At 35.1% G+C, this 22,551-nt stretch overlaps 1 protein-coding gene across 1 annotated transcript in view; it reads left to right on the top strand.

The window, feature by feature from the left end:
- The window catches only part of DOK6 (docking protein 6), a 435,054-nt gene that overhangs the window by 154,125 nt on the left and 258,378 nt on the right, over nt 1–22,551 (top strand). Inside the window, exon 2 of the mRNA XM_008013818.3 lies at nt 1,840–1,947. Within this exon, the coding sequence (XP_008012009.1) occupies nt 1,840–1,947 (108 nt within the window). The remainder of the gene's footprint in view (nt 1–1,839; nt 1,948–22,551) is intronic.

Below are 22,551 nucleotides of genomic sequence, written 5' to 3'. Positions count from 1 at the left end.
ACATAAGCCCATCTTGGTAAATCCTCCCTCTGTTTCATGAGGTACTCTTCTTTATTAGCTAAGACACTAAGTGATTTGTGTAAGGTTGCACAGCTAGTAAGTGGCATGGCCATAATGTAAACCTGTGTCTGTCTGATTCTAGAGTTCTATTAAGTTTCCACTGTACCAAACTGTCTCTTCTTAGATGTTTGCATTTCCAAAATCTGTTACCACTTGAAATGTAATTACTTCATTTAAGTCCAAAAGCAGAATTCTACAGCACTAAATAAATCTATGTAGAATTAAGTTAATTAAAGCTAAATAAACCATATGCTGATCATATTCTAATCATCTATTTTTTTAAATACATTTCACTCTGGGGGTGAGGATCAGTGAGGGGCCAAATAAGGACATAACTATAATATTATGTGTGAAATACAGGAGATGTATGTAGAAAGAACACCAGGAGCTCTAAAGGAGTAATTTAGTTCATAATTTTCAGGTGCATGGTTAGGAGGCGTTTGATCCAGGCAGAGGAGAGGCATGTTCATGTGTGCAGGAAGTTCAGGATTATCCTGCACATGCTTTTCAAGGCTCCTGAAGAGGATGTAAGAAAGAAAGAGTAAAATCAAAGTATGTGTACGCTTGGTTGTTCTACTTTTATAATGAGAGGCCTTTATGTGATAGTTGCAAGAATGCCTTTTAACATGGAAAAGACTCTTCTAGTGAATAATAAGCAATGCACACTTCAAAGGAATTATATTATCTGGACTATATTTGTAAAAAAAAAAAAAACAAACAAACATAATGTGACAACTTTGCAATTTAAATGAAGACATAGAAGAGAAATATTGTGATCTAGATTTCAGAAGTTTCCTTCTATCGATTTCCTTATGGGCGTAAAGAAATTATCCACCAGCAAAGAATACACTAAACTTTGAAATTTAAAAGTTGTGGCCAATTTGCATTTTTAGACTCCTTCAGTTATTGGAAAGAAAGATTTATTTTATTACCTTGTCTTCAAACATACCTGTTGAGAGAGTGTGATATGGTGGAAAATAGATAATGAACAATCTACAGATCCAATAGTAATCAGTCCTATAAAATAAAGGCAAGGTTCAGAAATTATGGTTTGTTTTAGTATTATTAGTAGTCTTGCTTTTTTTAAATCAAAGCTTAAGATTCAGACTGTGTGTGTTCAAATCCTGACATTGGCACAAACTTTATCTTGAAATGAAAGTAATGCCTATTTTTATCTCATTTCATTATGAGGATTAAATATGTATATAAATTTTAATTTGTTGCACATAAGTATTTTGTAAATACTTCCTATTACAAAAGTTAAAAAGTGTGAGACAGATGTGCTTATAATAAAAATATATTTATTGCTGCTTTCAAAATTATTAATGAACATCTATTTTTAAAAATCTAAAATTCTACAAGATAAATTTTTGAATGTGATTTTTTTCGAAGATAGGAAATTAAATATTATGTAAGTGCTTAACTTAACTTTATTAACCTGCCATTGCACTAGCATGGAAGATGGAGACATTGTCTGTCACTAGAATGGTGATAAGCAATTTATATGATATTGATATCCAGATGATTTTGTTATATTAAAGACTACTAAAACCAGCCAGCACAGTGAAAACCTCAAAACAAAATCTTTTCAGAAAAAATTTTACATGAAATATTGTATTTAAAGAAAACTATAATGTTAATTAAGAACGTGCTTGTCAATAAAAAACAGTTCCTCTCTGTGAAGTGCACTTAAAAAGTTGATGAATTGAATCAATAAACTCCTGATGTCATAAACTCATGTAAAAATATGAATAATGGGATTCTTTTATTTGCTTTCAGATTTTCAGACGATGCTGGTTGGTTTTCAAGAAGGCTTCTAGCAAAGGACCCAGAAGGTTAGAAAAATTTCCAGATGAAAAGGCAGCTTATTTCAGAAACTTTCATAAGGTAAGTCACAGTCCTGGGAGTCCCTGGGGAATAACTGGGCCCTTGAGGACTTGTGGAGATATTTCTTTGATAGATGAAATCTGAAGTGGCAAAAATTAATGGCTTGGGAAAAATGCCCTTTTTTGATAAAATGCAAATGTTATTTTTCTCCTTTATTTTAATTATCTGTTGTAAATGCCAGTGGTACCTCTGCAAAATCAAAGACCCATTTTTATTGCTACTTTGCAAAATGAGATGACTCATAACTCAACCAAATCATTTTCTAAGGTGCTGAGTAGGTATTTTCTCTCTATTCAGGTTCATTATGCATTTGTTACTTGATATAAACTGTGAACAATATTTACTAGATAAAATTTAGGGGGCTGCCTTTAACAGTGCTAACGATATTGTTAACATATATGGCATTTGCTGTTTTGTAAACTCCTTAACAAGAAAAGGATCATCGAATATGCCGATGTGTAGAGATAAGACATAAATAGTAGGAATAAAATATCAATTTCCTAAGAATTAAAAGACTGTAAAGCATAACGCCAAAATGATGCTAAATATATCTTTCATGATAACATCAGAACACAGCTAGGTATTTTATAATGATGCAAAGGATTTGTGATCAAAACTCAGAGTGGTAGAACAGTGTTGCTTACTGGTATAATGCTCGGTAAAGATTTTAATTTCTCATTGGTCATACATAGAGTAAGTTTTCCTTGATAATGTAATGAATTTGTGGAATTTTATTTTATGTAATATATTGTTCTAATTTATTTTTGAAAAATAGATTATTTGACAATAACTAGCATTTATTACTATTAGTTATGAATATTAACTAGTAACCATTTAAAATTGGAGTTTGTAAAACTGTCTAGGAACCATTCTCTCTCTCTGTCTATATATATATATATAAAAAATATATATATAACACACATATATATAATTTTAAAAATATTTTAAATATAAATAGACATTGGTCTTGCTATGTTGCTGATCTCAAACTCTTGATCTCAAACAATCCTCCTGCCTTGATTTCCCAAAGTGCTGGGATTACAGACATGAGCTACCATACCCTTTGAAGTTATTCCATATATTAATATAGATTTACTGCCAGAGAATACAAGTTAAGGTTTCTGTCCCATCACTTACTAGCTCATGGATGTTTGGTTTTCTCATGAGTAGATGAATTTTAAAATTGTTATATATCTCTAAAGATTATGTGATATATGCTATCATAAAACAGCCAGTATAATACTTCTCAATCTAATTATATGCAATTTGAATTCTAAAGCTTACTGGTATGTTTGTGTTATAACTATGATTATGACTTGGGCAATAATGTTAAGCCTAACTTAATGAGGAACTGCCGGTTGTAAAAATGTGAGCCCATGATATTTAGTTTGTGAGTAAAATTTTGATGGGCTGAGCATATTATATCTTCTTTGAATGCCTGGTCAGAGTTCCTGCCTGCTGGTTAGTGACATACTAGTTGGAACTCTCTAGCCAGTACAGCTTGCTTTATTTTTACTTACAAATGAAACAGGAAAAATTGTCAAGAAGCGTTATCTTATCTCTGGACTCAGCTATCTTTTATTCAAAAAAAATAGACACACTCTAGTACTCTAACCTCACTATAAGGATTGGTAATTTGGACACAGGTGGGCATGGAGTATCTGCTCTATGCTAGGCATTCCACTCCTGGTTGGGAATTCAAAGATGCGTGAGACACAGTCTTGCCCTGAAAAAGCTTGCATTCTAGTGGAAAAGACACAAATACACAAGTAACTTCAATTCAACATAGCAGGTACAGATGGAGAAGTATTCACAGATTGCTGAAGAAAGAGTATTTTACCTAATTTGGAACTCAGGTAAAACTTCTCTGCAAAGATGATATTTGAATGGCCAAACCAGTGGTGGTAATGTGTCAGCCAAATGAAGAAAAAGGGTCATCTCTAGGAGGCATGTGTAACAGCCCTTCCTCCTTATTTTATATTCTCTTGTTTTTTGCTACCTTGCCCACTCCTTACCCTACAGAGGCAATCACAGGCACTCCACAGCAGTGCTCAGAGTTACAGAAAATGCTAACTCCTATTTATCTTACAGACGGCCTCATTAAAAATCATTTGGCTTCCACTGTGAGCTGTGAATTTCAAGGCAAACTTCATTCCTTGAGTTATTCTGTGAATTGTCAAAACATGGCCTATCCGTTAGCCTGGTATGGAACTCCAACTCATTATCATCAGACATGTTTATGGAGCCCTTACCATGAATGTGGCACTGGGCCATGCACTGGGGATGCAGTATTGGAAAGATGGTGCTCTAGTCTATCATTGATCTTTACTTCTTAATAACATAAAACAATGTAAATATGTAATAAATGCATCTTTTTTAAAAATAGGATAATATAATACAGAATTAATAGATAGCAGCTATAGATATGAGTAGGCTAAGACTCATCTGAAAAAAAAGAGTCAGTCCTTAAATTCAGTGATATAAAGAAAGATAATTCCAAGAAGAAAGAAAAAAAATTAAAAACCATTACCAATAAAAATGAGATAGAAATAATTCAGTGTGATCAAGGATCTGAAAGAGATCGTTGTGACTGGAGTGTAGGAAAAGAGGTCATGAAAACTGAATTAAACTATAAGTGATGAGAGTCAATGACAGGGTTTTAAGCCCGGGTCTGGCATTATAGTCTTAAAATACCACTTTGTGTTTTCATTTCCTGTATACAACAGTGATCCTCTGACAGTATAATTCTCCCACAGATGACATATAGAAACTCTGGATGTCAGGTTCAAGCCCCAGCTGAGGTCCGAGGGGAATGAGTGGTTGGGGTTAGGGAGCTGGAAGAACACTCAAGAAATGACAGGTAGATGACACATGGCTTTATTCAGCAGCTCTCTCACACTGTCTGTCTCATCAGCAGCTTACTTACATTGTCCACGTTTATCTCGGCTGCTTGCTCCAGCTGTGACCTTCTCAGCAGCCTCTGTGGCTCCTGCTGCTCCCACTCACAGCTGCATGGCTGGCTCTCCCTTACAAGGTCAGCAGCGTCACTCTCTCCCTCTCAGCCCAAGCTGGTTTCTGGCTCCATGCTGCCTACCTTCAGACAACTGGCTCTCCCTTACAGAGTCAGCAGCTTCACTGTCTGCCTGGGTACAAGCCCGACCTGTGTCCTGACTCCCCAGTGTTCGACTACAAAACGAACATATTTTGCAAAGACTACTCTGGCTCTCTTTCTTCCTCTGGGCATGCCATATGCACAGTGTCAGCAGGGCAGTTATACCTTTTGCAAACAATAGTGGCTCCGAGCCAGGTGATGAACCTTCCCATGTTATGGCTACATAGCTGTGTTTACATAATGCATGGAATTGTGCGCCTGCACTTCAATCCTGCTGAGTTATGCAGGCTGTTTACCTCGGCCTGTTCTTGACCAAACACATCCATTTATCTAACACTGGACAAAATACAAAAACAAACAAGTCCCTGGGTCTCCGAAAAAAGCAAGTCATTTGTGGGGGGATGTCAGGTCTGGAAACAAGTGAATGACAACTTCTCCCTTTCTCTGGGTGCAGCTTTAGGCTGGGGGCAGATGTAGTCATACCAAAGCAATATTGGCCATGGCAATGGGATGACTAAAACCAGCAGTTCCCAACAACCAGGGCATGAACCAGTGCTGGTCTGTGGCCAGTTAGAAACCAGGCTGCATAGGAGGAGGTGAGCAGCAGCGGACAAGGGAGCAAAGCTTCATCTGTGTTTATTTACAGCTGTTCCCTGTGGCTGGCATTACTACCTGAGCTCCACCTCCTGTCAGATCAGTGGTGGCATTAGATTCTCATAGGAGCATGAACCCTATTGTGAACTACACATGAAAGGGATCCAGGCTGTGGGCTCCTTATGAGACTCTAATGCCTGATAATCTGTCACTGTCTCCCATCACCCCCAGATGGGACCATCTAGTTGCTGTAAAACAACGTCAGGGCTCCCACTGATTCTACATTATGGTGAGTTGTATAATTATTTCATTATGTACTACAATGTAATAATAGTAGAAATAAAGTGCCCAATAAATGTAATATCCTTGAATCATCCCGAAACTGTCCCCTAGCCCCCACCAACCCCCTGGTCCATGGAAAAATGGTCTTCCATGAAACCTGTCCCTGGTGCCAAACAGGTTGGGAACCACTGACTAAAACCACCACAGAAAGACTTGGCATCATCGTTCAGAAACCAGGAGAAACCTAGGCTGCCAGAAAGGGAGGAAGGAACTCCACCAAAGAGAATGCTAGAGAAGGGGAGCTCATAAATATGTACATAAACTCAGAATGAGAGTGTGGCTGACCCTTGAACCAGCTATGAAGTGGCAAATTGAAAGCAACTCACAACTAAAGCTTAAGCATCTGACTGAAGTTTGAGCCACACCCCACTACAGGTATAGCATTTGGCAGTTCAGTCGAAGCAGGGGAATTGCTTGCTGAAACAAAACAGTAACCATCTCAGAGAAATGTAACAGAATCCAGAGGCTACACATGACAATTACAATGTCCAATATAAAATCCAAAATTCCTCAAGATAAAAAATACTATGAAAATGGAGTCCAATCTAAAAGGAAAAGAAAATCAGCAAATGTTCAACCTGATATGATTCAGATTCTGAATTATCAGAATGGGATTTAAAAACAGCTATTATGCCTATGCTTGATGAAGTGAATGAAAATTTCATTACTCCTTTAATTTAAAAAAAAAGTATTTTTGACAGAAAAACAAAAAAAAAATTTTTTAAGAAATCCAAATATAAATAGTTCTACCATAAAGGCACATGCACACGTATGTACATCACAACACTATTCACAATACCAAAGACATGGAACCAACCTAAGAAAATGTCATACATATACACCATATGGTACATATGGATACTATGTGGCTGTGAAAAAAGAACAAGATCATATATAACATGGATGGAACTGGAGTCCATTATCCTTAACAAACTAATGCAGGAACAGAAAACCATATACCACCTGTTCTCACTTACAAGTGAGAGCTAAATTATGAGAACATATGGACAGAATGAGAGGAACAACAGACACTGGGGTTTACTTGAAGGAGGAGGATGGATGGAAGGAAGTTTCAGGAAAAAAAAAAACTGTTGAGTACTATGCTTAGTACCTGGGTGATGAAATAATCTATGCACCAAACCCCCAGTCACAAGTTTACTTATATAACAAACCTACACATACACCCCTAACCTAAAATAAAAGTTAAACAATACAGTTTTTAAAAAAGCAAAAACAAAATTCACCTGCAAAAAGGAGAAAAAAGAGAAATCCTGAATGGAAATTTTAGAACTACAAGACATCCAAAATTAAAATTTCACTGGTTAGGATTAATAGCAGGAAGAAAATAATAGAAGAAATAGTGAACTTGAAGATAGAACAACAACAACAAAAAAATCACTGGCTATGAAAAAGAGAATTTTTGAAAAACAAAGAAGTAAAACAGCTTCTAGGACTTAAGGGACAATTTCCTAGTTAGTATTCCCATTGCAAAGAAAGAAGAGAATGAGGCAGAAAAATTTTTGAAAAAGATAATGGCTGTAAAATTCCCAAATTTGGTGAAAGACATGAATTCACAGATTTAATAAATTCAGTGAACTTGAAGCAGGATGTTTGGAAAAAGAATCATACCTACTAGGTCTTTCATAAAAGAGAAAGAAAATCTTCAAAGCAGCCAGAGAAAAATGACATGACATACTGGGGGCCAGTGATCCTGAGGGCAGTGATCTTGGAAGCCAGAAGAGGCTGTGGAACATCTTTAGGGTGACAAAAAACACAACGTATCTTCAGCCAAACATTCTATGTCTGGCAAAAATATCCTTCAAATCGAAGGTGAGATAAAATCACTTCCAGGTTAAAAAGAAAAAGCACCTAAAGTTGTTTGTTTCCTTCAGATCTATACTCCAAAAGTGGTAAAGCAAGTTCTTTAGGCAAATTATACCAGAGGGCTTGACTCTTCAGGAATAGATGAAGGGAATCAAGAATGATAAATACATAGGCAAATATAAAATACTAACTTTGCCATTATATATGTATACATGATTTATAATGTATGAATATGTAATATAGGTGATCAATATAATGTAAAGATGTTGGTGAGTAAAACGGACTCACACCATTGTAAGATTTTCATGGTTTACATAAAGTGGTATTATATTAAGTATAAGTAGATTTGGAAAAATTAAGGAGTTTACTGTAATCCTTAGAATAATATTTTTAAATTAATATAAAAATATATAGCTCAAAAGTGAATAAACTAAAATTGAATTTTAAAAAACATTCAAAAATTCCAGAAGAAAATAGGAAAGGAGAAAAGAGGTAAAACAACAACAAAAATATGCAAAAATGTAAACAAAGAAGAAAATAGTTTATTTAAAGTCAATCACATGAATAATTACATTGTGTTAGTAAACATTCTAATTAAAAAGGAAAAATTATTTGAATGGAAATAAATCAAAACCTAATAGGCTGTCTACAAAAAATGCAAATTAAATATACAAATAGGCTGAATGCAAATGAAAAAAGGAAAAAATGATTGACCATGAAAATAGTAATCGTAAGAAATTTGGAGTGGCTGTATTAAATCAGATGAAATAGACTTCCATACAAAGAGTATTACCAAAGATAAACAGGTTATTTCATGATGACAACAGTATCAATTCATCAGGACAAATAAAAATCACAAATTTTATGGAACTAATTACAGAACTTAAAAATACATGAAGCAAATTTGACAGATTTAAAGGGAGAAAGAAACAATTTCACAACTCTATTGAATATTTTAACCCCCTCCCTTTCTCACCAAATGATAGACTAGCTAGAAAAAAAATATGTGTCAGCAAGGACATGAGATCAGACTTAACACAATCAACCACTTTGACTTGATACTTTTATACCAATACACAAAACAACTATAGAATACAGGTTACTTTCAAGTGCACATGTTATGGTCAACAAAGTAGACCACATTCAAGAATATTAACAAGTCCTAATAAACTGAAAAGTATTGTGTTCTTTGACCATAGATGTTTTAAATGAGAAATCAATAACAATGTATTATCTAGAAAGCTCTAAACATTGGAAAATTAGCATACACCAAGGAGCAATATGGAAAAGGGCTAAGTAGATATCACAAAGGCGAATATTCTAAACTGAAAGATAATAAAAATAGATCACAATAAACCTAATTTCATTGTTTTTGAGTAAAAGGATGAATTTTGGATATGATGTGTAAGTATTTTGGATATGGTGTGTAAGTTGGACTTACTTATGAATTAAGTGTCCGGTGTGAATGAAAGGTAGAACTCACGCATGATCCTGGGGTTTGGGCTTGAGCAACAATGTCAAGGATGATGCGGTTCATGGAGATGAGGAAGCCTAGAAGATCTGGCTTTGGGTAAAAATCACGAGCTTTTACTTTATGTATGTTAAATTTCAAATGCCTATTAGGCATTCAAACTGAAATGTCAAGTAGTCAATTAGGTAAGTAGTTATGGGCTGAAGTGAGGGAAATGTCACTGCTAAAGTTGTTCCTTTGGTTATCTTTGGCATATTGATAGTACCTTATGCTATAGTTCTGGATAAAATGTCCTTGGAAAAGACAGAGAAGAAAATGAAGAATTAGCAATCTAACGTTTGGAAGACTAGTGAAGGAAAAAGGGACAGAATGTAAGTCTAGGAAAAAAAACAGTAAAACGTGAAAAATAACATTAAGAGTAGATCATTGGAAATCAAGAGAAAACTACTTATAAAGATGAGCAAATGGTATTATGGGTAACACCAACAAGAGATTAATATGAAAGAAAGGAGACCATTGTATTTACCACACGGAGGTCCTTGATGACTTTGACAAAAGCTGTTTCATTCAAATATGGGGACTAAGTTTACTTGAAGGAGCCTATAAGAGAATGACGGATGAGTAAGAGTCAGCTACTTAGCAAACGTTTTCGAGAAGTTTTGAGCCACAACATGTAGCAGGTGTGTTTTCAAATATGACATATATGTTACCTCCAGGTAACACACCTGTAGGCCTATGGGAATGATCTAGTAAGCAGGAAATGTGATGAGGAGAAAGTTTATGTGCATAATTATAGGGTTTTGTCTTTGACAGAACCTGGGATACTTCATTAATTCTACCAAAAAACCTGGAAGAGAATATGAGTATTGATATAAGTAGGTTGGATAAAAATTAATATTGGAAAACTGTGATCAATATTTCAGAAACACACACACTCTGTGTGTGATTTTTCCCTCCAATGTGTGAAAATGAAGTGGCAAAACAGCATGAAGAACACAACGAGAACAGAAACAGCTAAGGGAATCATCTTGTAATTAAAAACTACAGACTTTTTAAATTGAAGCTCCCTGAAGCTCTTTTGTAACTATCTTCAGTAGATATGACAGCTAAAATTTACCTTCTTTGGCAATGCTATGAAGGTGAAAGTTTTTATTATTACAACTTTCCTTTCATAACATTGGAAAGGCTAATTCACTTTCCCAGTGACTTAAGTTTCCCTTCAGGAATTTTATTTTATTTTTTTCTGTGACGGATCGTGAACCAAAACAGCGAAGTTCAATCAATCCTGACATGGAAAAATAACATAGGTATGATTCATCAGTAGCAAAATTCTAAGGTTTTTTTTTTTTTTTTTTTTTTTTTTTTTTTTTTTTTTTTTTTAGGAGTGTATACAAGGCCCCCTTTTCTGATTTTGATTTTAGTTTAGTAAATATTACCTAAGACGTGTGTCTTTGTCTCAGCCTTACTATGTCTCTTCTTTCCAGTATCTAAACTAGTTCAATGATCATAATTTCTGTTTCTCTTTTTCCCTTAGGATGTACATCTGGTTTTCCTCAAATTCTCTTTCACCATTCTTTTGTTATTCTATAATGCTACTCTTTATCATTCAAATATGATCTACTCTTCCTAGTCATTAAAATTATATTACTATTAAGCAACTCTGAATTGCTCAAATTAAGGTAAAAGCCATCAATATAAATATATGCACTTGTTGAGTGAGATAAGTAACATGTGGACACATCTATTTCTAGAAGTTGTTGCCTCTGTGCTACAAAGGAAAAGAGATCTGCTTTCTTTATTGGGGAGTTGCTGTTAAGCCCAGTTCATATATGATGAATGCAATATGATTATGAATATAATCATATAATGTAATATAAATCTTTATGAGACTACCATGTGTAGTGATAACGCAGACCCCAAGTTTCAGAAAATGAAGAGGATACTCTTCTTGTTTGTACACTAGGTACAGTAATTGTCCTAATCTTCTAGGACCAGTAGGAGACTTGAATAAGGTTCTACATATAAAAATTTTAAGAGTGTTTGGAGGAGTCAATCAACACTAAGAGTTATTACCATTATTGTTTTGAAATTTTACAATCTGATGAAGTAAGGTTTATAAATAGCTAACTATAACAAAATATGATTAAATGCAGAATACAATATTAAAAGTTCACAGGAACAGTTCACTCTGCTTCTGGCAACTAGGACTTTACCAAGGACTTGACACTTAAGGGACTGCTTAAGTTTAATTAGTTTTGACAAAGTAAAATAATGGGGGGAATGCATTATATGACGAAAAATGTGACCACAAGTACTGAGAAGCTACATTGCACGATAATTTGAAGAGAATTTGAGTCATCTAGTGTTGACAGGTTCTGAAAGGAGGCCTGGAGTGGGAAAGATGAGCCCAAAAGAAGTGCATGGGGCAATAACGGGGTATAAATACCTTACTATGAGTTTAGTTTTTATCTTTAGGCAATAGGTGAGTTGTGACAGGGTTAAAATGCTTTGTCATATTCTCAAATACGTATTTCAGAAAAAATCCATTTTTGTGGTGTCACAACCAATGGATAGGGCAATACACTACGTAACAGAGAAACTAATTAAATATTATAATATTTCCACTTCCCAAAAATAGATGTCAGAGTCCTGAATGGAGAAAGGTAGGTGAATGGAAAGGAGGAGATAGATTTAGGTGACATTTTCCAGGCACAGTCAAGTAGAATTACTTACTTAATGGATACAGTGTACACTCCTCAGGCCATGGTGAAAAGCCCAGGCTTCCCCACTGCACAGCATATTCATGTAGCAAAACCGCACAGGTATTCCCTAAATTTATACAAATAAAACTTTTTAAAAAGACTTTGTGACTGACTGTGTATAGGGGAAATAGAAGAGAGAGGAATGAAAGTTCTGATCTTTTCAAGACAGGGTGGTGAATGAATGATTTCCCATTCACAGAAACAGTTACCATATGAGGAGGAGCAGTTTTCACTGGTGAAGAAAAATGTCATCCTTGGCATAGTATGAGGCATCTTGGTATATTCAGGTATATATTTTCATTAAGCAATTAGAAGTACAGCAGATTGTAGTGAAATTGCCCAGGAAACCTACTGAATAGAATTAAGGTTAAGGTGGGTGTATATCAAAGCCCATCTGTAAAAGCAGATCCATGCAAAAGTAAACTTTGTAATAAGCCCTTTTCTCTAAATGGCATGGGGCTTGGTATCAGCCTTAGAGTAACATCCGTGGTATTTCACAGGTATTTCAATTCTAAGATTATTGAGAGCTACAAATAAAAAACGTTGATCCCTGACAGGAAAAAAAAACAACTAATCTAAGAAATGATTTTAAAAATTGCGAAGAGTGCCACTTAAATGAGTAGCTGTTAGTGGAATAAATGTTAAAAGACTAAACCACAAAGGTTATAGTAATTATCAATACCAAGGAAATAGTAATAATTCTAAAGAGGGAATATATTTATTTTACCAAAGAGAAAACTTTAAAAATTTTGATATTTACAAAGGAGAAGGAGAAAGCACATTATTGGAGGCTGTGGGTATCTCCGTGGGACAGGACAGGTGGCTGTGGGTGACTTGAATGTCACCATCGGGATCAGATGGTGTTACTTTGTCCAAGGCCTAGACAATCAGCCATCAAGGCAAAAAATATCACAGAAGTTTTTAAATATTTTTATGCTCCAGTGTACTCTTGCTCTTACAAAATCATGGACTAAACCATAATTCCTCATGGCTTGCTCTATTTCTAGACTCAGTAGTCCTTTTTCTTCAGAAGCGAACATTGGCTAAGTTGTAAATTTGGTCATATCTGCCTCTGAGAGTCAGGTAAATAAAGGAAGCTCCTTTTATGAGAAAGGCGAGTTGCAAAATCTTTGTTTTCTCTTAGCTAATTAATGGCCAGTCCAAATATTGGATCTTCAGAATTAGGAAAAAATATTCATTATCAAGATGGCTTAGAGAGATAGACTAGTGTGGATTTCTCAAACTGTTCTATTTGTGAGTGTTTAAATATCGTAAACATGTAACTAACCAGTTACTTTGATATAACCTAAAATCTGCTATAACACTCAATAGCGATAAATTAAAATAATCAATCAAATGAATAAAATGTTTGCAACCTAAATGAGAGATTTCTGAAAAAAATAAGCTAAGGATACAATTATTTCTTTACCAACTTTAACTTTGTGTTCTGCCCTATCTGGAACATCCCATATCACAGAAGTTTTTGTGTATTAGCTTATGAGTATTAATGGTATCATTTAGACATTTGATATGTTTACTGTGAGAGAGATCTTGCAGCATAAATCAATTTTTATATGAAACTGCTAGAAAATGGTATATACTTTTTAGAAACTTCTTGGCAGAAAGAAATTTGAAATTCAAATCACTAGCTGCTGAAGGAAGTTATTAAAAATGCATTAGGGTTGAAAATGTAGCTGTATATAATTGTCATAGCAGATATTCAAAACAAATTTATCCTCAATGAAAACTGAACTAGAGCAATTTACATAGAATCAGCTAATAAATTTTCCTTAATTTTCTAAGCAGATGAAAAAGAAGCAGTTTATAGACATTTTAATAAAATAAATATGAGTTCTGTCTACAGGGAAGAAAATATAAATAAAATCCCTTAGAAGGATGAATGAAGATAGAACGATGTGAAGTTCTAGGGATAAAAACTACATGATGCCAGAAAAGCGATGCTTGTATTGGGACCAATCTCACTTCTAAATTCCCTGTTACATAACCCAACACTGAAAACATCACTTTATTCTCTTTGTTTGGCATTGGCAGTATTTATCTTTAGGTAAAGCAAACATCTGAGACAGTTGGGGAAAAGAAAGGCATCCTTGTGAAAAACAGCCATCTATAAATACACCATTTCTTCAAAACTAGAAGGAAAGGCATTGGTAAATGCAGAAATGGCACATGGGCATAATGTTTTGTTGGACACTGTACCCTCATTTTGATTCCAAGAAGAAATGGATGCTTGGATGAGCACGTATGTGGTGAGATGTGAAAGCTGTTAAAGGGCTTGGTGTCTCTTGAAATACCTGCTGGAAGTTCCCAAAGTGATCATGATTTGTTTAGATTAAGGTATCTTATCTATTAATTAATGTATTCATCCATCTTCAATCTCTTATCTGGAAGAGGTCTCAGTTTTTTGAACATGAAGCACTTACTAATGTACATATCGGTTTCTAGGACAGTGACACCTTAATTCACAATCATTTACTGATTGATTTACTTATATTATCACGTGCAAGTGTCTCAGGGAAGACTCAAAGAAATGGAAAATGAAAAGTTTGTGTTTATGTTGGATGAAGAGTGGGGAATGTGACCACAGCCTAATGCACCATCTGTGTAGAGTGTCTCTAGAGGGATGGTCTGGTTATGAATGGAAAACTCGAAACCAGAGATTAGTGAGAGGCACTAGGTGTTAAGACTTTCAGGTGGACGGGATCTGTAAAGCTGTGATGTCTAAATTCTAGGAAACTGCCAGAGGTAAACTTGATTTTTAATAGTTGAATTAAAGTCAAATAAAATTTTACAAAATCTTAGATATCTATCGCCAATAAGAATTATTCTGTGTGGCTTAATATTGCCATGGAAAGCAGATCATTTAGTAATTCAGATTTCTGTTTATTACCCATTTCTCTACAACAGTTATGATTCAGACTCTTAGTAAACCACCGTGGCACATGTATACCTATGCAACAAACCTGCACGTTCTGCGCATGTATCCCAGAACTTAAAGTAAAATAAAATAAATAAATTTTTTTAAAAAGAGAAATACCTGTATTACTGATCTGGGATTGACTTAGAGTATATAGCACCATGATTTATGTTAGCAAAATTAATGTCTTTATTCCACTTTTTAAATTTATCCATTTTTTCTTTTGTAAAGCAACCATCTATAATGGTACTATATGAGAAAAATTATAGTATAATGTAAACAATATATTTCCCTATTTGTAAAATGCAAGTAATAATAATATCGTGGCACACAAAGTGAAGCGGTGATTGCGAGTAAGATAATATGTAAAATGTAAAGTAAGTGTTGTTGTAAAAGTCATTTCTGCCTTAGAGTTTGCATCTTTGAAATTAAGAAAATAATTCATAAGAACTTTAGACAAGTTTTGAGACAAATTTGGATGATAATTTCAAACAAATCATTTTACATGGGAAATCAGATAGTGTGAAAGAATATTCACTACTGCAACACTGTTATGACATTATTTCCATCATTTCTGGAGCATCTTTGCATTTAATTCACAGATTTAGATCCAATGATTTTCATTATTTCACAGTATCATCAGTGCATTTTTGAATTTTAAAACTCTCTTTTTAATCTATCAACAAATTCTGCCTAATTGCATAATATATGACAGATGCAACAGTACAAATGCTTACTGCAGAATGTCCAATGAGAATGAATTGTTTCCTACCATTAATGGAGTTGTATATTACACTTTAAGTTATAAATACATATTTATTTAGAACTTTCAATTTCAACAATATTTCAGTGAGAATTTATCTTGAATAGTACTTTGCACCTCACTATAAATACCTATCTGGCATCCCTTTGAAATAATGATGTTGCTTCATATTTATTTCAAATTTATATAGTATTTTAACATTTTTAAAGCTCTTTATTTACCTCAGTGCAAAACAACAGTAAGATTTTAATTGACCTTTGAAGAATCTTAATTTGCAGACTGAGAAAAAAATACCAAACTAGTTTTATTTGAGAGCAGGTCCTTAACCTAGGGAACTGGGGGCTTTGAGACAGTTAAATTACTTGTTTTGATCATAATTGTTTAATTTCTCTACTCAGAATATTGTCACACATAAATTGATCTCCTGAAGAAATGGTTCAATTTCTCCCACACAATATGAAGGCAAACAAGGTTTTTTTCCCTCCCATTTATTTGGAAGTGGACTGAGGAAGAGAAAGAAAGATTATAAAGTTTTACTTTTAAATGCAACTATTTCCCCATAGTTCTCCTTTTCTACTTTTTGAATCAAGTTAATCATATTTAACTATCAAGCATAGTATAATATTAAAATGTAACTGGATTTTCAATAGCCTGGAATTCTCTAATCATTTTTCTTTCATAAAAGGTTTTCCTGGGTATACTGGAAACTGTCTTCCTATTTGACATTCTCCTATGCTGGAAGCTATCATGTTATTCTCCTAGTCCTTAGCTGGTTTGCCAAAGTCTCCGAAGGTAGGCCAAAAGCAGCCAACTTTTTGTTTGTTTGTTTTTGAGACAGAGTCTCGCTCTGTCGCCAGGCTGGAGTGCAGTGGCACGGTCTCGGTTCACTGCACCCTTCGGCTCCCTGGTTCAAGTGATTCTCCTGCCTCAGCCTCCTGAGTAGCTGGGATTACAGGTGCCCACCACCACGTCCAGCTAATTTTTGTACTTTTTTTTTTTTTTTTTTTTTTTTAGTGGAGACGGGGTTTCACCATGTTGGCTAGGATGATCTCGATCTCCTGACCTCATGATCCGCCCGCCTCAACCTCCCAAATTGCAGGGATTACAGGTGTGAACCACTGCGCCCAGCCAGAAGTCCATTTTTTTAATGTTTCATTCCAGTTCCATCTTCCAAGCAAACTGATCTGGTCCGTCTCACCATTATCCCAAAGAATTGAATCTTTTATGCAGTTCAAATACTAACAATAATTGAAGTACAGTTTCCGTTTTCTTTTGTTACGTAATAAATCATCACAAACTCAGGTGCTCAAAAATACCCATTTTTTTAACTTCACATTTCTGGCGTTAAAAGCCTGATTCAGCCTGTCTCAGGGTTTCAGAAGGCAGACGTCAAGGTGGACTGAGTTCTCATCTAGTGGCTGTAGAGAAAAATCTGCTTCAAAGCCCCTTCTGTTGTTGACAATATTCAGTTCCGTATAGCTGTAGAGCTGACTTCCGTTTCCTTGCTATCAACAAGAAGTTGCTTTCAACAACTAGAGGCTATTGCAATCTGTAATTCTCTGTCTCCAAGCCAGCAGCGCACATCAAATCCTTCTCGTGCTTTGAAACTCTGACTTCCATTTCAGCGACCAACTAGAGAAAACTCTGCTTTTGGAAAGCTTCCATGATGAAGCCAGGCATGCCTGGGGAATCTTTCTTTCATTTTCATTTCCTTTTTCTGTTTTCAGTTTTATTATTATTTTCAATTGACACATAATAATAGTACCTATTTGTGGGATACAATGTGATATTGATACATTTGTACAAAGTATAATATTCAAATCAGGGTAATTCACATATTCATCACCTCAAACATTTATTTTTCTTTGTGTTGAGAATGTTAACCATCTGTCTTTCTAGCTATTTGAAAAAAATACAATACATTGTTGTTAATTACAGTAACCTCACCGTGCCTGAACACTAGAACTTATTCCTCCTCTCTAGCTGTAATCTTATACCTTTTAAAAAGCAACTTCTCAATATTCCCCCGCCCCCTGACCCTTCCCAGCCTCTAATAACCACAATTCTACTCTTCATTATGAGCTCAACTTTTTAGCTTCTCCATGCAGTGAGAATGTGTGGCATTAATCTTTCTATACCTATTTCACTTAATCTCCTCCAAGCTCTTCCATGTTGCCACAAATGATAGATTTTCATTCTTAATAAAGAATTATTTTCTTGATTTCTTGTTTATGGCTGAATAGTATTGCATCGTGTATATACAGCACATTTTTTTTATCCATTAATTTGTTGATGGACCTGGGAACCACTCTTTTTTAAACAGTGTCATATGACAGAACTTAATTTAGGGCATGCACAGCAGGGGTTGGAGCATCTTGGAGGATGTTTTAGAATTCTGCCCACCACCAGTGCCCATTTGACATCCTTGCAGGGCCCAGCGGTTGATAACTTATTTGCTGTGGCTCATCATTCATGCCTTCCCAGCCTTGTGACAACATTTTCTCTGATTTATGGAAAGGTACTGGTAACAGTACAACTCTACTCAAAACAACTCAAAACATATGGACGTGCTTACACTGTCATTTTAGGCTATTTTTTTTTAAGGAAGCAGGGACTCTACCTTTAAAGTTCTGCATTGTGATGTGGCTACCATTACAATTTTACTTTAGCTTTCATATGGGAGGGAATTTTTTAGGCTGATAAAATTAAGAGCTCCACATTTCCCTCATGGACTGTAGGAGGTATACACCGACAGGCATCATATTTGAAGTGAAACATGATACAACTTTGGCAATTCAGTCATGGGATGTAATTTAATTAGTTGCTAACTCAACTCCCATTCGTGACACATTACTTTCTCTCCCATCTCTACTAACGAGACTGAGAAAGCAGAATGATCACTGTTCTATACTTCTTACAGATAGGGAGGTACATTTCTGGCAAATGAGATACAAATTAAAGTCTGATAGAAGCTATCAATAGGGTTTTATGTTTTCTGATATGGACAGTAATGCCCCTTATTCTTTTTTCTAAATTGAAATCATGATGGCTGGACATGCAGCAGTCATTCTGTGGCCATGAGGAAACAAGCCTGTGAGAAATGCTAAGAAAAGGACAGCTAAATGGACCTGACACGCTGGCTCTTAACAGCATCGAACCATCACCAGTAACTATGTACTTCAAAGTTCTCAGGTGGAACAAAAAAAGGTCCTGTTTGTTGAAATTAGTCCCCAGAGGACACTTTTTTAATGTAAAGGGTCAGCCAGTAAAAAATTTACGCTTTGTAGACCATAGGTCTTTGTTGGAGCTCAAACTCTGCCTTTGTAATGCATGAAGCAGCCACAGACAACATGTAAAGAAATGGGCCTGGCTGTGTTCTGATATAACTTTATTTACAAAAACAGAGGGTAGACCAAATTGGTCCGTAGGCTATAGTTTGCCTACCTCAGGTCTCAATCACTGGTAATTGGGTTTTCTATAATTTAAAGCTATATAAGTTTCTAGCTGAATTTGTGAAAGCATAAATAAGCCTGAATATTATGAAATATTCCTAGATGCAATAAGTGTATAGATGAACATCAGCTACACATGATTGACAGTTAACTTGTAGATCTCACCTAGGGTTGATCTCGTAAGTTTAGGAAAGTAAACTTAACTAGCCTTTTTGTAACAAAGAGTTGATATATATTAATGACTGTACAAATACTCATTTTCATCTTCCTTCCTTCCATCCATCTCTCTTCCTTTCTTTGTTTTTCTAGGTTTCTATAATACTTGATTAATCTATTTTATACCTATTCCTTAATCCCATTCATCTTTCCATCTCCATAGACAATCATTACAGTGAGTTTGATGGAAACTTTATATTTCTATAATTCTTATACATTTGTACTATTGATTTCTTGTACACTTACTGCATTTTAAACTCATGTACCTGCTATTATGTTATAACCCTTATTCTGTTTCTTATTTTTACTCAGCTAGCATTATGGCTTTTAAGATCCATTCGCATTTCTATGTGTCCATTTTGCCAGTTGCTTCTGTTACAGGATATTTCATAGTTTTCCTTCACTATATTTTACTTTTCCATTTTTCCTAGTGATAGAAACTAGATTGTTAGTAACTTCTCATTATCTAAAACCGTGCTGTAATTAAGATTTTGTATTCCCTCCTTGTGACCCATTGTGAGAAACTTTGGGGAATATATTAAGGAGTGAGATAATCATGTTAAATATATGTAGATACTTACATATGTACTACAGATGGCTTTCCAGAATGGTAGCTCATTCTACATATTCACCTGGTACATGAGGATCTCTGTATTCTCACATTTTTATTGATACTTACCCTCCTTCATTAACTTTTCCAAATCTGATGGGTGTAACGTCATGGTCAACAGTGTTTTAACAAGCATTTTTAATTCTTAATGAGTTTGAGATATTCTTCAGGTGCATGGTTGCTTTCAGGTTTTATTAATCCTGGAATTAATTGACTGGTATAATCTGTTTTGTATTTTACTGGAGTTTCTACATTTTTCTTGCTGCTTTATAAGGTTAACTTGTCTGTTTTAAGCACTAGACTCACTTTAGTTTTACACATTGGCAATAACGTCTCACTTGTATTATCTGTCATTAACTTTGTGTATGGAGTCCTGCATTAAACAGAAATCTGAAAATTTGATATACTCAAATTTTTCATGGGTTGAGCTGCCGTAGTTTTCTTTAAGAAATACTTCCCCATCCAGTACACAACAAAGATATCATCCTAGGCCGGGAGTGGTGAAGCACATCTGTTATCCCAGCCCTGTAAGAGGCTGAGGCAGCAGAATAGCTTGAGGCTGGGAATTCAAGATCAGTCGGGCAACATAGTGAGATTCCATCTATACAAAAAAAAAAAAAAAAAAAAAAAAAAAAAAAAAAAAGCGTTATCTTAAACATTGTTCAATTGGCCTTAAAATTTTGCCTTTAATATTTTGACCGGGCACGGTGGCTCACGCCTGTAATCCCAGCACTTTGGGAGGCCGAGGCAGGTGGATCACGAGGTCAGGAGATCGAGACCATCCTGGCTAACACGGTGAAACCCCGTCTCTACTAAAAATACAAAGAATTAGCCGGGCGTGGTGGCAGGTGCCTGTAGTCCCAGCTACTCGGGAGGCTGAGGCAGGAGAATGGCGTGGAGCTCCATTCTCCTGGGAGGTGGAGCTCCACCTCCCGGGAGGTGGAGCTTGCAGTGAGCTGAGATGGTGCCACCGCACTCCAGCCTGGGCGGACTCCGTCTCAAAAAAAAAAAAAAAATTCTAAAGACTATCAAAATACTGTTAAAATAGTATCAAATGAATTTAGCAAAGTTATCACTATATAATTTTTAAACATTTTTCATATCTGGTTTTTTTTCTTTTCTTCCTACTTTTTTTCAAATCAGGGTTTTTTGTTGTTGTTTAGTTTGAGATAGAGCCTCACACTGTCACCCAAGCTGGAGTGCGGTGGCACAACCTCCAGCCACTGCAACCTCCCCCTCTGGGTTCAAGCAATTCCCGATTCTCCTGCCTCAGCCACTTGAGTAGCTGAGATTACAGGTGTGGCCACCAGCCCGGCTAATTTTTGCATTTTTCAGTAGAGATAGGTTTTCACCATGTTGGCCAGGCTGGTCTTGAACTCCTGACCTCAAGCAATCCGCCCACTTCAGCCTCCCAAAGTGCTGGGATTACAGGAGTGAGCCACCGCGCCCAGACCATATCTGGTTTTTGCATCAACATTAAACCAGACTCAAATAGCTAAGCAGCTTTTGCTTTTTTTTTTCTGGACTATCTTGGAGAAGAGATTAATTCACTGTCCCTTAAAAGTTTGGTAAACTCAATTATGAAAGCATCTGGAAATGGGCTCTTGGAAAGTGAATATATTGTTTTACTCAAGTTTTCTTTTTTTTTTCTGCTGACAATTTTGATATTTTTTATTTTCCTAGATATACAACCTTTTACTTGATGTTTTAATATATAGTTGTTTAGAAGCTGTTTATTACTATTTGGATTTTTCTTTGTTCAGTTTCCCCTTTTCATCCTGTACTTGATTTATTCCTACGTTCTTTCATCTAGCTTGCCAGAGGTCTCTTTTATTAATCATTTCAAATGGAGCTTTTGTTTAGATTTTTTTTTCATTTCATTGATTTCTGCCCTTATCACTATGTCTTTCTTTATGGAAATGCTCTGTTGCCTTATTTTAAATCACATTTTCAGTTGTGTCTAAATTCTTTGCTGTCAACCTGTTTTGTTCATGATTTTTTAAAGCTACATGTTTTCCTTTCTTAAATTTTAATATATACTGTTCAATTTTTGTTAAAATCTACATGTTTTGTAATTTAACTTATAATTTCCTTTAAACTCATGTTTTTTAGAAATTTTCTATTTATTTTTATATATGTAGATTATCTTATTATAATAAATTTTAATGACATTGTATTATGGTGATAGGATATAATTTGTGTAAGTTTGTTCTTTTGAATTTATTGAGACTTTTTTTATCACTATCTTTTCAGTTTTTACAAATATTCCAAATGTGCTAGAAGGAAAGTGTCTGTTTTGTTTGCTGTTGATAGTAGATGTGTGTATATAGGGCCACACAGATAACATAAAATAGCTTAACCATTGTTTTATTTCATATAACTTCCATATCTTTGCTTATGAGAGTGATAGGTTTACTGCTTAACTTCCTTGTCATATAATTTTGTCACCTGTGATTAGATTTGTCTTTTTTTTTTCCCACTGGACAATATAATTTACTGGACAAAGGTCAATGTGCTTCCAAA

Source organism: Chlorocebus sabaeus, chromosome 18 (assembly GCF_047675955.1).
Source record: "Chlorocebus sabaeus isolate Y175 chromosome 18, mChlSab1.0.hap1, whole genome shotgun sequence".
In the NCBI taxonomy this organism is placed as follows: Eukaryota; Metazoa; Chordata; class Mammalia; order Primates; family Cercopithecidae; genus Chlorocebus; species Chlorocebus sabaeus.
This window is presented reverse-complemented; position numbering and strand designations above follow the sequence as displayed.